Source organism: Mixophyes fleayi, chromosome 11 (genome assembly GCF_038048845.1).
Source record: "Mixophyes fleayi isolate aMixFle1 chromosome 11, aMixFle1.hap1, whole genome shotgun sequence".
In the NCBI taxonomy this organism is placed as follows: Eukaryota; Metazoa; Chordata; class Amphibia; order Anura; family Limnodynastidae; genus Mixophyes; species Mixophyes fleayi.
Window position 1 is genome coordinate 14,265,201 of NC_134412.1, and position 14,865 is coordinate 14,280,065.

A 14,865-nucleotide genomic window follows, 5' to 3' on the forward strand; every position below is an offset into this window, starting at 1 on the left:
CATTTGTAGAAAGGGAAGTTCAGCACAATCTCTTCTTTGAAACACAGAGACAGTATACAGTATATTTACATATAAGAACCAAAGAGAGGCAACAACAGCTTTTTTCTTCTTCTTCCCTCTATTACCGTGTGCCAGATACAACATCAGGGATCTCTGTTGACATTTTTACTTAACTTTAATAAATTTGTGATCATTTCACGTTGCAGAGTTGGCTCATAATCCCGGAATTTAATGTATGTTACCTCACTGCATGAAGATACAAATATCTCATCAGGCATCAGCCATCAGCACAATCCTAACAAGAGAACATCATCCAACTGACTCCCAGCAGAATGAAGTTTTCTTACATTGGTGCCCTATGTGTCTTTATGGCACTAATTGCTGCAGGTGAGTAGACTCCAATGGAAGCCAACACAACATGACACAGATCTATAGAGATAGAAAAGATATAATAGATATATATAGAAAGAAAATATATAATAGATATAAGATAGATAGATAGATAGATAGATAGATAGATAGATAGATAGATAGATAGATAGATATAGAAAGCTATATTTGACAGATAGACAGAAAGAGACATAGAAAGCTATATTATACAGAAAGACATAGATTGAAAGCTATATTAAACAGACAGTGATAGAAAGCTATATTAGACAGACAGGCAGAGAAAGAAAGCTATATTAGACAGACAGACAGAGAAAGAAAGCTATATTAGACAGACAGAGAATAAAAACTATATTAGACAGACAGAGAAAGAAAGCTAAGAGCGAAATAAAGAAATAAAGCTATATTAAATAGACAGGTGGAGATAGAAAGCTATATTAGATAGACAAACAGGCAGACATAGAAAGATATATTAGACCGACAGACAGAGAAAGAAAGCTATATGAAAGAAAGAAAAATATAGATATATTAGTCAGACAGACATAGAAAGCTATATCTGACAGACAGAGAAAAAAAGCTATATTAGACATACAGAGATAGATAGAAAGCTATATTAGACAATGAGAGATAGATAGAAAGCTATATTAGACAGATAGAGATAGATAGAAAGCTATATTAGACAGAGAGAGATAGATAGAAAGCTATATTAGACAGATAGAGATAGAAAAAGAGCGAAAGAAAGAATGAAAGAAACCTATAACAGATAGACAGACAGAGATAGAAAGCTATATTAGTTATACAGATAGAGATAGAGAGCTATATTAGATAGACAAACAGACAGTCATAGAAGTATATATTAGGCAGACAGACAGAGACAGGAAAATATATTGAACAGACAGAGATAGAAAGATACATTAGGCACACAGACAGGCAGAGATAGAAAGATAGTCATACAGACAGACAGAGATAGAAAGATAAATCAGACAAATAGATAGATTGGTAGATAGATAAAGCTAATATATATTAGATAGACAGATAAATAGATTTACTAGCTAAACATAGAGACAGAAAATATATATTAGATAGACAAACCTCAAAGATTGTATCACTGGCACTTCACGCTTCAGCGAAAGGGCCTGTTTTTCCCCGAAATTTGATTCTTGCAAAATTCTGCAGCAACCTCACTTATCTATACTTATCAGGGGCACTTCTTAAAATTCCTGATAACTAAAGAGGTTCTCCTGCATTTTGAAATAGAAAGTTAGGTTACATAATATACCAGACACGGCTTAAAATAATGTTGGACTCTTTAAAAATAAATAAATAAAACTAATATATGTTTTCTCCCTTTTCAGCTCAGTGCACTACATGTAAAGAATGTTGGGTTAATTCTGGTACGAAATGCTGTGAAGAAAAGAACATAACATGTGAAGGAAAATGCATGACTATTTCAGAATATTGTAACAAGGGTATGTATCATTTTATACAAAGCAGTAAACTGTATCTGAATGTGTGAGGCTTGTATGGTGGTATGACGTATAGTATGTATTATACAGTACTTATATCAAACCCGTGGTGCACCAGAAAGAGAGCAAGCAGTGTTCAGGGTCCATATAATGTTTAATAGACGTATTTTCAGCCTCAGAACAGAAGCACTATATCATCACTAGAACTCTGAGAAATATGTTAATAGAGAAGGAGGGTGGTGATTTCAGGTGTGGTGCAGGTTTGAGGAAGTGATACTTCAACTTTTAAAGTACAATAAAGAAAATTAGATATGTCAGCCTATTCTGTTTAATTTAATTTAATTTAGTAATGCTCAGTATTATTATTATTATTATTATTATTATCTTTTATTTATAAGGTTCCATATATGGAACATGTTTATACGAAATTTACAGCTGGAAATACTAACAGACAGCAACAATACATAATACATTATTAGACTAAACATAACAATACAAGGACCAGACATTTTGTAGTTAGCAGATTACAAAGATAACTTGGTGATGCGGATCAAGTTGTTTACGGGACAGTGAGTGAGAGTGATGGTAATGTCCAATGTGAGGTAGGTCTGGGCTCAAGAAAACAGGGCTAGGAACGAAGGACTAGAGGTACAGAGGGTGATGGAATTTTAGTATGTAAGCTGTTACGAGCAGAGCCCTCCTGTCTCTATACTTGTTACTTCTGCTCCAGCTACACTGATACTGGTCTTGCTTGGAGCCTTTGGAGACTTAGTAGTACTTTTTTATTGTTTTGTGCTGTTGTTTATTGTTTGTTATATGTGCTGCGCTGTGGAAATCTTGTGGCTCCTTATAAATAAAGTTTATTATTATTATTATTAATAATAATAATAATAATAATAATAATGGAATAGTAGAAAGAGAACATGATGAAAGAGAGCTCCTGCTTATAAGAGCTTACATCCTAAAAGAAAGAAAAAGGAACAAATAGGGTGGCACCATGTGGGGGAGTGGAGGAGATAGCCAAGGCAAATGAGTTAGGAGGAGGATTGATAAGTATAAATAAAGAAATTAGTATTAAAAGCACATTTGAAGCCTTAGGGTAGGTATACACTGCAGAATTTTCCGACTAATGTGTTATCTACAACGATTTTACGAACGACTGAAAAAAAAAGAAAGTCCCGATCAGCAGCCGATTCCTGTGTACACACTATGCACATTTTAAAAGATTTACCCTCAGATCTGTGCTCTTCATCTGTCATAACAGACTGCTGAAAAGATCATGACTCTGTAAACTCTATGAAGATCGTGATAGTGAGTGCATACGCACTGCAGGATCGGTGGTTGGAACGGGATTTATAAACAGTACAACCAATCAAATGAAACGATGATCGGTACTTTGGAACAGCTCTGGCTCATCATGTACATGTACACACTAATGCGATATCTGGCTGAACAGTCGTTTATCAGGTGTTTGGCCCCGATAATTGGCTGAAAAATCTGTAGTGTGTACCTAGCCTTAGAGAGAAGCAACTAATATGTTAGGGAATGGGAGATCATTCCACAGGAGAGGAGCAGCCCCTGGGGTGTGGAAAAAGGTAATTAGTGTGGCAGTGAGACAGCTGTCATTGGCAGAGCGGAGGGGGCGGAAAGGAGTGCGGGTAGATATGAGGTTGGAGATGTAGGAGGATAGGGCTGTATGAGGGCTTTGTAGCTGAGGACATAGAATTTAAATTTATTTCTGTGGGCCAAGGGGAGTCAGTGTAGAGTATGACAGAGAGGGGCAGCAGAGATAGAGTGGCGGGAGGGAAGAATAATGCAGGCAGCGGCATTGAGGATAGAATGAAGAGTGGGCATGGTGGGACATGGCTATGCCATAGAAGAGGAGGTTGCAGTAAGGAAGGTGAGAGATTATTAGAGAGTGAATAAGGGTTTTGGTAGTTCATCTGCCATAGTTGAAGCGTTCTTGCCTTTTCATTTGGAGGATGTGAGAAGAAAAACAATCAATTATTGAAACAATGCATGTAAATTGCATACAGCCTAGATTGATTTAGCTACATTTATATTATAATATATTAATACACAAATTCGCTCTTCTCCCAAAATGGAAATGTTATTGAAAAATTTGCTTTGAGAGATTCTTGTTTTATGTGCTTTTGATTGGCTGTTGATTCTTTTAATTATTATTTATTTATTTATTCGTTTCATTTTTTTCAAGCTAATAAAGAATATCCGGCAATACAAAAAACATGTGGAGATGATAGACTCTGTAACAAATGCTTCTCCGCCACGACTGGCCTTGGCTTTGAGGTTCGCGCCAGCACTCAGTGTGGTGAAGGAGACTGCAGTAATGCAAATCTAAATTTCACAAGTAAGAGCTAATACATGCAAAGTTTTCATTCCTAAATGGGCATCAAACTATCAATTTAATTATAATAAAATGTATAAAAGAAAGTTGCTAAGAACAAAGGAAAGGATCGCTAAGAACCTAAAAAGGAACATAAAAGAGTACACTTTCTTGCATATTTATATACAATATACATAGCTAGAATTTTATCATTCTGTGGGAATATATATCCATACACTTGGGAATGTCGAAATATGTATTTTCACTGTAGATCAACTTAAGCGTTAATTTCTGTTTACTGAAACATCACATTAGGATGACGCTGGTCAAATCTGTATATTTAAATTTTAGTGATCTTTACATTGTTAACTTCTTCATGACAGGAGATAGTTTGGCCAACAATAACTTTTTTGTGTTTAAAAAAAAAACATAGGCCTCAGTAGGTTCCCCCCCTCCACGCCTATAAAATTCCCTTTTCCAAAATTATTCCTTTAAATTACTTTTACATAATTAGTGCAACCCCTGAAAATGATACAAACACATTACTACTTAGTTTTCCTGAGTATGGCGGCATATAGGGATATTTCTATTTTTCCCAGGGAATAAGACCCAGACTTGCCCTCTATATGGCAGAAAGGGATTAAATACCCCTCCAAGCTGACAAGAGTTTTCTTAATTTCATAAGTGAAGAAAGAAGCACTAGGAATATGACAATTGCATATATATATATACATATATATATATATATGTTTTCTAATGACACAGGAATATGAAATACATTAATGTCATCTCTATAGCTGAATACTGTAAAATCCCCCACTGTTTACTATTCTTTACATGACAGGTAATGCTGACTGCACAAAAGATGTGTAATGTTTTATGTGTGTAGCAATTTTGCAGTTAGTATATGAAAGTGAGCAGGAAGCACCTAGGGGTGCAAATATATGTCCCGATTAAGAACAATTATCACAGTGTCTGATTTTGTTTTTTAACACATGACAGAAATTAGAAAACAGAACCAGTGAGGGGTGGGAAGAGTTGCCTCAGACAATGTGTGATCCAGATTAGATCATGGACAAAGCAATGTATAATGGTCTATTGGTGAAAAATGCCTGACTAGTAAAAACCTCTGCAGCACAATGATAAGTTGTAGTCACATATATTGTATACCAGTCAGGTGTTCCAATGATGCTTCACCAGTATAAGGGACTCTAGTCTGTGTAGCATGTGATATAGGTAGAACTTTTGAGGTGTTGGTAGTTGGCAGTACTGGGGTGAGCAGTTTAGTAGAGGAAGTCCATCATGCTTTTAGCTTCCATATTAAAAGCTGCTAAATCTATTCTGGCCATGCTAGGTTGTATTGAAAATTATTAGAGGGGAGCTAACATAGAGCTGGTAGAGGGCTGGTTGTTAGTGACAACACAGGATGTTTAGGCCACTGGCTCATTATAGAATCTTTAACAATGGATTTTGCTGCCCCTTCTTAAAGAAATAATAATTATTGTTATGATAGTCACGAAAGATGACTTTCTCTCCTCATCACCTATCACCACCCCACACTCCTGCCTTCAGGATTTTGCCCGCTTTGCTCCCCACATTTGGAACTACCTGCCCTGCCCAATCAGGCTTGTTCCCAACTTTGAATCTTTTAAACACTCCCTCAAAACTCACCTTTTCACACTTGCCTACCCAGTCCCATCCTAAAACAATTCACTCCTCATGCTCCACCTGCCTCTTTCACTCCACTTCTATCGTCTGCATTTACTATTGTAATCCTCTTGTTGTTAACTCTCACAGGTTTGACCTCTCTACTTCCTATCTCCTCATCCTCTTTGTAATGTTTCCTTTGTTCCAGTTGTGACTGTGTAGTTGCTTTCGCTATAGTCTCTTGTATTGATCTTTACTGATTCTATTGTTTCTCTTGTGCCTTAATTATTTGTGTTTTTTTCAGTTTCCTTTTTACGGATTGTGCAGCGCTAGAGATTCTGTGGTGCCATATAAATAAAGATCCCTGTCTCCTGTGATCATTCCACCTCTAACTAAAATCTGTAATTTCTCTCTCCCTCTACTGGTATCTTTCCATCACTATTCAAGCATGCAATGATTACTCATATTCTGAAAAAAAACAAAATTCTGACCCCAACTCTCTCTCAAATTACTGCCCCATCTCTCAGCTCCCATGTACCTCCAAACTTCTAGAGAGAATTGCCTACACTCGTCTCACAAGTTTCCTTACTGCAAACAACCTATTGGATCCTCTTAAATGAGGCTCTCACCCCCAACACTCTGCAGATACTGCATTGACTAAGGTTGTCAATGATTTGATCACAGCTAAAACTAAAGGCCATTACTCTCTTCTAATTCTCCTGGGTCTCTCTGCTGCATTTGACACTGTTGACCACTCTCCCCTCCCCTCCTACCTCTCTGTCTGTATGTATTACCCAGTATTGATTTATTACTGTATTTGTTTCCAGTTGTAAAGCACTGTGGAATTTGCTGGCGCTATAAACATAAAAGTTAATTATGATATTGATGATGAAGGATCATTGTTGTTCTTGTCAATTATTGGGAACAAGATGATGGCTAACTTGCCTATGAATAAATTAAAGCTGACGCTGATTTTCATGTTTATAAACTTTGCACTTATCTGTATTGCATTTTAAACATTCAATGAATTAGAATCATCCCTTTTTTGCCTAGAGATGAATTAAGATAAATTATTATGAAATATTTCTGTTTTTATTTACATAAATCTCTTTGATGTCCAGTTTTATATTATATGTGAAAGGAAAATCTCCTGATACACTCTGTATATCTCCACTATCCATACAATATACATTACCAACTTGGCAATCAGGACTACATTTACGATATAGACAAACCAGGCTCTGTTCAGTTAACAACCTAGCGATTGTTTTAATTTAAATTGTATTCACTTTCTCTTCTGTTTTATATATTTTTCCAGCCTCCTTGCACCCAGTAAAAATTATGGGAGGTAGTTGTGTAGATGGGCTGTGTACTCTACACTTCTCACCAGTAGGGTCTGTGCATTACCAGAATGTGGCTACTGGTTGACAGAGAGGGGTCAGTGTTCTATCCTGGACCTCAAAATGGGATCTGCTTTGTACACAACACCAAAATGGGTTTTGCTAAACCAAGTATATAAACTTGCATTTCAAAAATAATGTCCGTCTTTTAATGCCCTGAGAATTCAGAAACTATGGATATCCATCTATGGCACGTATGAAGCACTGAGATGAACCTATATTTTATTTAAAAACCAACTGAATGTATGAACTTTGCTTCATATAGAGATTTGTCATGTTTCTTCATAGGTTTGATAGGAGCCTTTTTTTTTGCTGTTGGGAAACTCTGCTCCTTCCACTATGTAACCCTCAGTCTGTACCTTCACCATTACCCCTAATCCTCTCAATACATCATCATATTGTTACTTGTAGCCCCGTCCTCGCTAAATAATCACTTAAATGGACTTGTCACTGCCTCCTGATGCTGTGAGCGATCCGATGATCTGAATGGCTATAAGATGTTATATTCTTACACACTAAAAATCCAAGGACATCCTGGATGAGCAGAGTTCAGACCAAATTCAAAAGGGGATTCAAAACTTGATCAAATACACAATTAAAGTAATTAAAGTAAACTATGTGCAGTAATCCATTATATTTATTGTTATCATTACCTTAGGATAGAAAGTAATGCACATAATATACTAACTTGTGTATAGATTGTGCAGTGTTCGTACCTGTTATATATCAAGAGAATCTATAAATCCATTTAAATAGCTTAATTTTCTGTATATTCATTCAGCTCCTGTACTATAGTAAAATGACTGTAGCAATATGGAATTAGAGAGTTCATAGGTCTTATAATCTTTACCACTGTGTATATAGAATATGTAAATACTTATATATTAATTGATGTGAGCAACATATGTATATATATGTAAATACTGTGTATTATTTAGTGTGAGTAATATATGTATATAATTGCGCTTGCTCATTGTTTTAGCTGTATATACCGTATTTACTGCATATTTTAATGACTCTGTGTGAGTAGTTGGTATCAATATAGAATGTGCTGGTGCATTTATGTTTCACCGCTACCTATGCATCATTTTTACACATTTGAGCAGTAGACAGTATGTTGAATACAATGGATACAATCAGGGCCATCTTTTCCATTGGGCACGATGGGCAGGTGCCCGGGGCCCCACGGGCAAGGGAGCCCCATAGGCAGGGCTCTTAATTAGAATAAATAACCCTGCAAAAGAAAAAACCTGCAAAAAAAACCTTCAAGGGTCACTGAGCAAGTACATCTATCTATCTCTATCTCTATATATCTATATCTATATCTGTATCTGTATACATCTATATCTATCTATATATATATGTAGGGGCCCCGGTGCACTGCTTTGCCCTGGGGCCCATAATGTTGTTAAGATGGCCGTGGATACAATGTTGTATGTGTGTGAAACATCCAACTTGTGGGTTGAAAGATAATAAAGACGAGGTTATTTTGAAATGTAAATTTTGTTTTCAGGAAGCTGTGGTGTATTGTCACCTAATGGCAAGCAGTGTCCAAGATGCTATAAAAATGACAGTGCAGAAGGCTGTGACAGCAAGGTTGGTGACTTTGTTGCGTGTGTTGGAGAAGAATTCCAGTGTGCAGACTATGCTGGAGTAGTACAGTACACTGGTAAGTAACCACTTTCATCAACTAGAAAATAGCAGAGGTCAGACTGGTAGCATGGTAATAACAGACACATATATGCAGTGCAACAGAGGATATTAAATACTCGAGACCACGCAAAACTTAGACAAATGTTCAATCTGTGTAACTATATGATTCAGAAGTCCAGCGATTTGTAGTATTCAATTCTCTTTGTCATCCAAAAACAGATGAAAGGCTAAAAATCATCCTTCAACTTTAAATTCTGCTTTTAAAAAGACAAACCACCACAATGATGTACATATATCCGGTCAAAATGCAAATGATGATGATGATGAATGACTGGCAGGACATATAAACTGGGTCATAATATCACCCCGGAATTTGTTGCTGAAATCAGACTCTGGTTCAATCACTGTATTCAGGTTCCGCTGTACCATGGTTAACCGTATCTATATATGCTCACTGGGAAAATAGGTGGTGTTAAAGACTAATTACTAAAATATAACATTAAAAAAAGTACAAAAAAAAATTGTATGCCCTGGCCATGCATCTAGTTAGTCTATATGTTAAACACAGTTTAAAATATAGTAGTTAAGTGGTTAGCACTTCTGCCTTACAGCACCGTGGTCATGAGTACAATTCCCGACCATGGCTTTATCTGTGTGGAGTTTTTTTGTGTGGGTTTCCTCCGGGTGCTCCGGTTTCCTCCCACACTCCAAAAACATACTGGTAGGTTAATTGGTTGCTAACAAATTGACCCTAGTCTGTCTGTGTGTCTGTCTGTCTGTGTCTGTCTGTGTGTGTTTGGGGAATTTAGACTGTAAGCTCCAATGGGGCAGGGACTGATGTGAATGAGTTCTCTGTACAGTGCTGCGAAATTAGTGGCGCTATATAAATAAATGGTAATAATAATAATAATAATAATAATAATATAGTGTGTATAAAAGTGTTTATACACACTATATGAAAAATATTTCATTGTGCCAGTCCCCTGGGCACTATTGAGAGGAAGGAGCAGGGCATTTAGCATGGTGCCCTGTCTGCTGGCACTAATGACTCCCTGAAGATGGTATGTTATAGAATGGAGCATTGGATAAAACAATATTTATTTTAATGGTTTGTATAAGTCCATAGTACTGTCATTTGACAGTTTTCATATACTTTATACTCCGCAAGTTAAGTTGATGATTAAACATTGTTATCATATATTGCTAGAACTAAAGTGTTCCATTTGGAATTTCACAAAACACATTTTTTTTTTTCGTTTTACAGATGCTACTGTTAATCACCTCTCTTTTAAAGGCTGCATTGTGACAGGTGGATGTGAAGTAGCATTTTTAGTACTTCCGGGCAGTAAAGAAATGTCAAGACTGAAATTTAATTGCGTAAATGCAACTGATGTACCCTCGACTTGTGAGAGCTAATAAACTTACCATCTTTATCTGCTTTTTGACTAGTTGTAAACGCAAGCTGAGCCTGTGTCATATTTAGCAACATGATACATGTATGAAGAATTGATAACATAGTTACTGCTTTAGATTTATCCCATCGTACAAATAAAACAAAAAATTATGTGTATGCAGGAGTTGTTCTGAAGTTGCTTTTTTCCTTAACAAGATGATTCCAGCAGTGATGTAGATTACTATTATATATCACTGTACAATCCAAGTAGGTAAACTGCTTTTTCTTTTCTATACAGAATCGATAGTTTATAAGTCATAATGCATATAATAATATAATACACATACGTATGTAAAATAACAAGATAATAGGTTTGACAGAGAAGCAGTATTTGAAGAAAATAATCTTGCAGGACTCAAAGCTACCAATAAACATTTTCGAAAACATCATACACAGGCAAACATAGTCATGAACTGTTAGTCATAGTCATATGTCTGCTGGTTTGAAAGCTTTTGTGTAATCAGGGGCAACATCAGTGTATGCATTGTGAAGCCAAGGTGTGAAGTCAAGGTGTGGTTTTCCCAAAACAATCAAAAACAAGGAGATAGGAGCTCCCAACTTGTGTATATATATATGTATATGAAACCACAATCAGACACATTCGGCGCTCTACTTAATAATCCGGTTATAAATACATAAAATAAAAATGTATAATAAAATACATGAATAAAAAAAATAAAAAATGATAAATGAAAAACACTCCACATGTACAGGTGGCTGCCTCACTCCCAATAAACCGGGTGGTAGGTCCAGATATATCCTAACATGAACATGGGATGTGGCGCCTAATAGTCTATTGTTTCCAAGTAATAGTCCTATATGTCTACCAAATATAAGAAGGAACATGCGCACATCAGCAGATATTTATGCAGGTCCGATCCAGTCTATTCCTTAGATGTATAGACTGATCTCATAAATCAGGGAAACAGAAAAATCACACAAAGTGTAATAACATAGTTTATTATAAATTATAACCAATGTGGATCCCACCACCTCACTGCACACTCCAGTTGTTAGTAAGCGCACCAGAAATATAAAATGATAGGCTTATCTGTGTCTCTAATTGCTTGTTCTTCAGTAAGATCCCTCTGCACTCCGGAATACTTGGGTCAGGAACCTGAATTGTAGCTCAGTCTCTCCTCAGTCTTTCTCAGATTCATCATGTTTGACCAGAGAAATCCCTGGCTAATCCCTGGACTTGCTGCTATATGAGACTCACTCTCTGTATTTAAAGGTACGGTACCTCTTCTCACTAAGGTCTTAGAGTGGACAGGACCGTCAGAAAAAACATTATGACACTATTATGACATTATGTCTGAGCTTTCAAACCAGGCAACAAAGTTTTAGTTCGTACTCCCACCCTGGATGGTAAGAGCTCTGCTCAAATAAGGGCAGTTGGCCCAGTGATATATAGAGTCCGCCGTTGTGTAGAAGGCAAAAAAATCTAATTTATCATGATAATTGTCTGAAACTTTGGATTGAGGAAAATTCTCTGTCTTAGTTGGTAGCTGTTAGGACAGAAAGCTGTGACGTACATGTTGAGACATCCTTGACACCGCCTCGAAGGCGCAGCTGGTAGAGTTAATGCCTCAAAACAGGGAAACCTTCTCTCTTATCCCTGGGCGTACCACTCTGAGAGGGCATAAACTAGGAACTAGGCTTAAAAATGCGGATGCCCACTCCCATAAAAATGCACTGCCCGCAGTATCCGCTTCGCTTAGGTTGATGAAGCCATAGGGAGGGGTATGTGACTAATACAGCCGTTTCATGCTCCCCACAGAGTCCACTTCGTTTAGGTTGACTAAGCTATGGTGAGGAGTATATGGCAATAGTGGCAGTTTGCCACATACTAGCAAAATAAAGACTAGTGATTACCCTGAGAAAATGAAGACAGAGAATATGAACAGGGTTGAGCTTGCACACTCTTTCACACACACATAGAACATGAATACAGGTGGAGCACATGGGTCTAATCAATTAAGGAAACAGCTAGTGCAATGCTTTGAGTAAAAATTGCACCTTGGCAAAACCACGTTACATTGGAGGGAGAGTTACATTTAAAATGTATGGACAGATTTATAGTTGCGCTAGGGCATGTCCTAGATCAGGCTTGGCTAACCTGTGGCACGCTAGATATTGTGAAACTACAAGCCCCAGCATGCTTTGCCAATATATAGCAGCTTATGGCTGAAAGGGTATGCTGGGACTTGTAGTTTCACAACACCTGGAGTTCCACAGGTTAGGCAAGTCTGTCCTAGACAACTTTACATTTTTGTGTAAAAATAAAGCTATTAAATATTTGTGTGTTACATGAAAATGAAGTCAGCATGTTCCTTATGTGTGAAATGATAAACTAATTTGCACCCCTTTAAGTGTAACATGGTTTAGCCAGGAGCAAAATTGATACTTTTTTTGCTTTGATCTCCTTAATGACCCTCCACAATGATGTTCAGGCCATGCCCACAGTCTATTCCCCCTGTTGCATCCCCATCTGGCCTTTGGACAGGATCTAGAACCCATAATACAAGTACAAGTGGTGTTTAAATCATACAATTTTTACAGTGGACATGGGGCAGCCAAGTTTATGCTGACAAATCAACCTGATGTTCCTCTTTCTAGCCAAGAATTTCCTGCTATAGGCGTGAAAGGTCAAATTATACATTATCCAATCATTAAGACCTAACTACCTGCCCTGGCTGAGACAGCTCATGGCATGGCCCATCTACGAAGAGAAGGTATGCATAGACTTGTCAATGAATACTGGTATGCCCCAGGTTTTTCTTCTCATGCAGATAAACGACAAATTCATGCCTTACCTGCCTGAGGAAAAACCAGGAAAGGCTATACCAACAGAGCCATAACACATACCCTCTACGGAAGGCCAGATTCAGGTACTCCAAATTGATTTCATACAGTTCGAAAATGCAGACATTTACAGTATATTCTTCTTTGTATTGATGTATTTTCAGGGTGTCTAGAGGCCTACCCTGCTGTAAGTTGTACTGCAGGTTTCATCACTAAGAAAATTGTCCAACAATTTGTCTGTAGGTTTAGGATCCCACAAATCATTGAGCGTGATAGGGGTACACATTTCACTGGACAGGTTTTCCAAATTATGTGTGAACCGGTTGGCATTAAAATTAAATTGCATACCTCCTACATGCCACAAGCCAGTGGCAAAGTTGAAAGATTTAATAGTACAATTAAAGGCAATTTGGAGGAAAAAAGGCATGCAGTGCCCAAAATTTATGGGGAAGGCATTCACCACCAGACACTCTGCACTGCTCGCCCGCCGGCCAGGGGCGAGCAGTACAACAGCTGCCTGGCAGCAGCAAAGAGAGAGAGACCACTACCAGACTGCACATGCGTGCACCTTCCAGCAGAGATACCAGGGCTGATTAAGAGCATCGCCCCCCGCGTATGCCTGTATGGGAGGTAGGAATCGCCTATTGCAGTGCACTAAATAAAGAGAAAGACTTAATCATCTGTGGAAAGGCGAGATGCCTATTGTTTACCTTTCATGAGCTCTTTTTTCTGGACTGTCATCGTGTTGGAACTACTTACCTACACATTGCTATTGGACAAAAGAGACAGTTGCCTTCATTCAAAGAGGAACTTTTACCTTTTAGATAATAAATCTAGGCCACTCACCATAACAGTAAGGAGGACATCTGTAACTATTAGTGAACAAGATTTACTTCACAGACGTTTACTTTCACTATCTATTATCAGTGGGCTGACACACGGAGTGTGCACATGTATGTATATATATATATATATACTGGTTTATCTTCTATGTACAATTTACTTGTTTGTTTACATAATAAAGTATATTTATACTGTATTTGCATTATGTACCTGAGTTAAGATATAGTACTCTGCACTAGAGATGAGCGGGCTCGGATTCCGCTAATCCAAGCCCACCCGAACAGTGCGGATCCGAACGGGATCCGAGCACTGTTCGGATATTTCCGGCGGGCAAAAAATTGAAAACGAGGCTCTGTCGTCCAAGTCTCGCGTCAAATCTCACGAGGGGTGGGGGGAGGGCCCAGAACAATTCCATCTTGTACCTCTTTTTTTGGCATTATGTGCTCAAGCTACATCGGTGCAACCTTTTGGCCTAAAAACAATATTGTGAGGGTGTTCAGAATAGACTGGAAATTAGTGGAAATGATTGTTATTGAATGTTATTGAGGTTAATAATAGAAGTGAAAAAAAAAAAAAACACAAAACTGGTTTTTAGCACTTTTTATGTTTTTTTCAAAATAAATCCGAATCCAAAACCTTAAATCCGAACCAAAACCTTTCGTCAGGTGTTTTGCGAAACAAATCCGAACCCAAAACCTCAAGCAAATCCGAATCCAAAACACAAAACACGAGACACCAAAAGTGGCCGGTGCACATCCCTACTCTACACGGCCACTATTTACTATTTACATCTACTTTCCAAAATCAAAGCCTTCTTAAATTGAGAAGTTTCTTATTTAAGTCTCCTGGACAAAACCATATTACAAT

General features: G+C 37.5%; 1 protein-coding gene across 1 annotated transcript in view; it reads left to right on the forward strand.

Annotated features, from left to right (window-relative positions):
• The first annotated feature begins 265 nt into the window (after nucleotides 1–265).
• Nucleotides 266–14,865, forward strand: part of LOC142107806 (uncharacterized) — a 39,282-nt gene continuing 24,682 nt past the window's right edge. Inside the window, exon 1 of the mRNA XM_075191427.1 lies at nucleotides 266–387. Within this exon, the coding sequence (XP_075047528.1) occupies nucleotides 333–387 (55 nt within the window). The 5' untranslated portion in view covers nucleotides 266–332. The remainder of the gene's footprint in view (nucleotides 388–14,865) is intronic.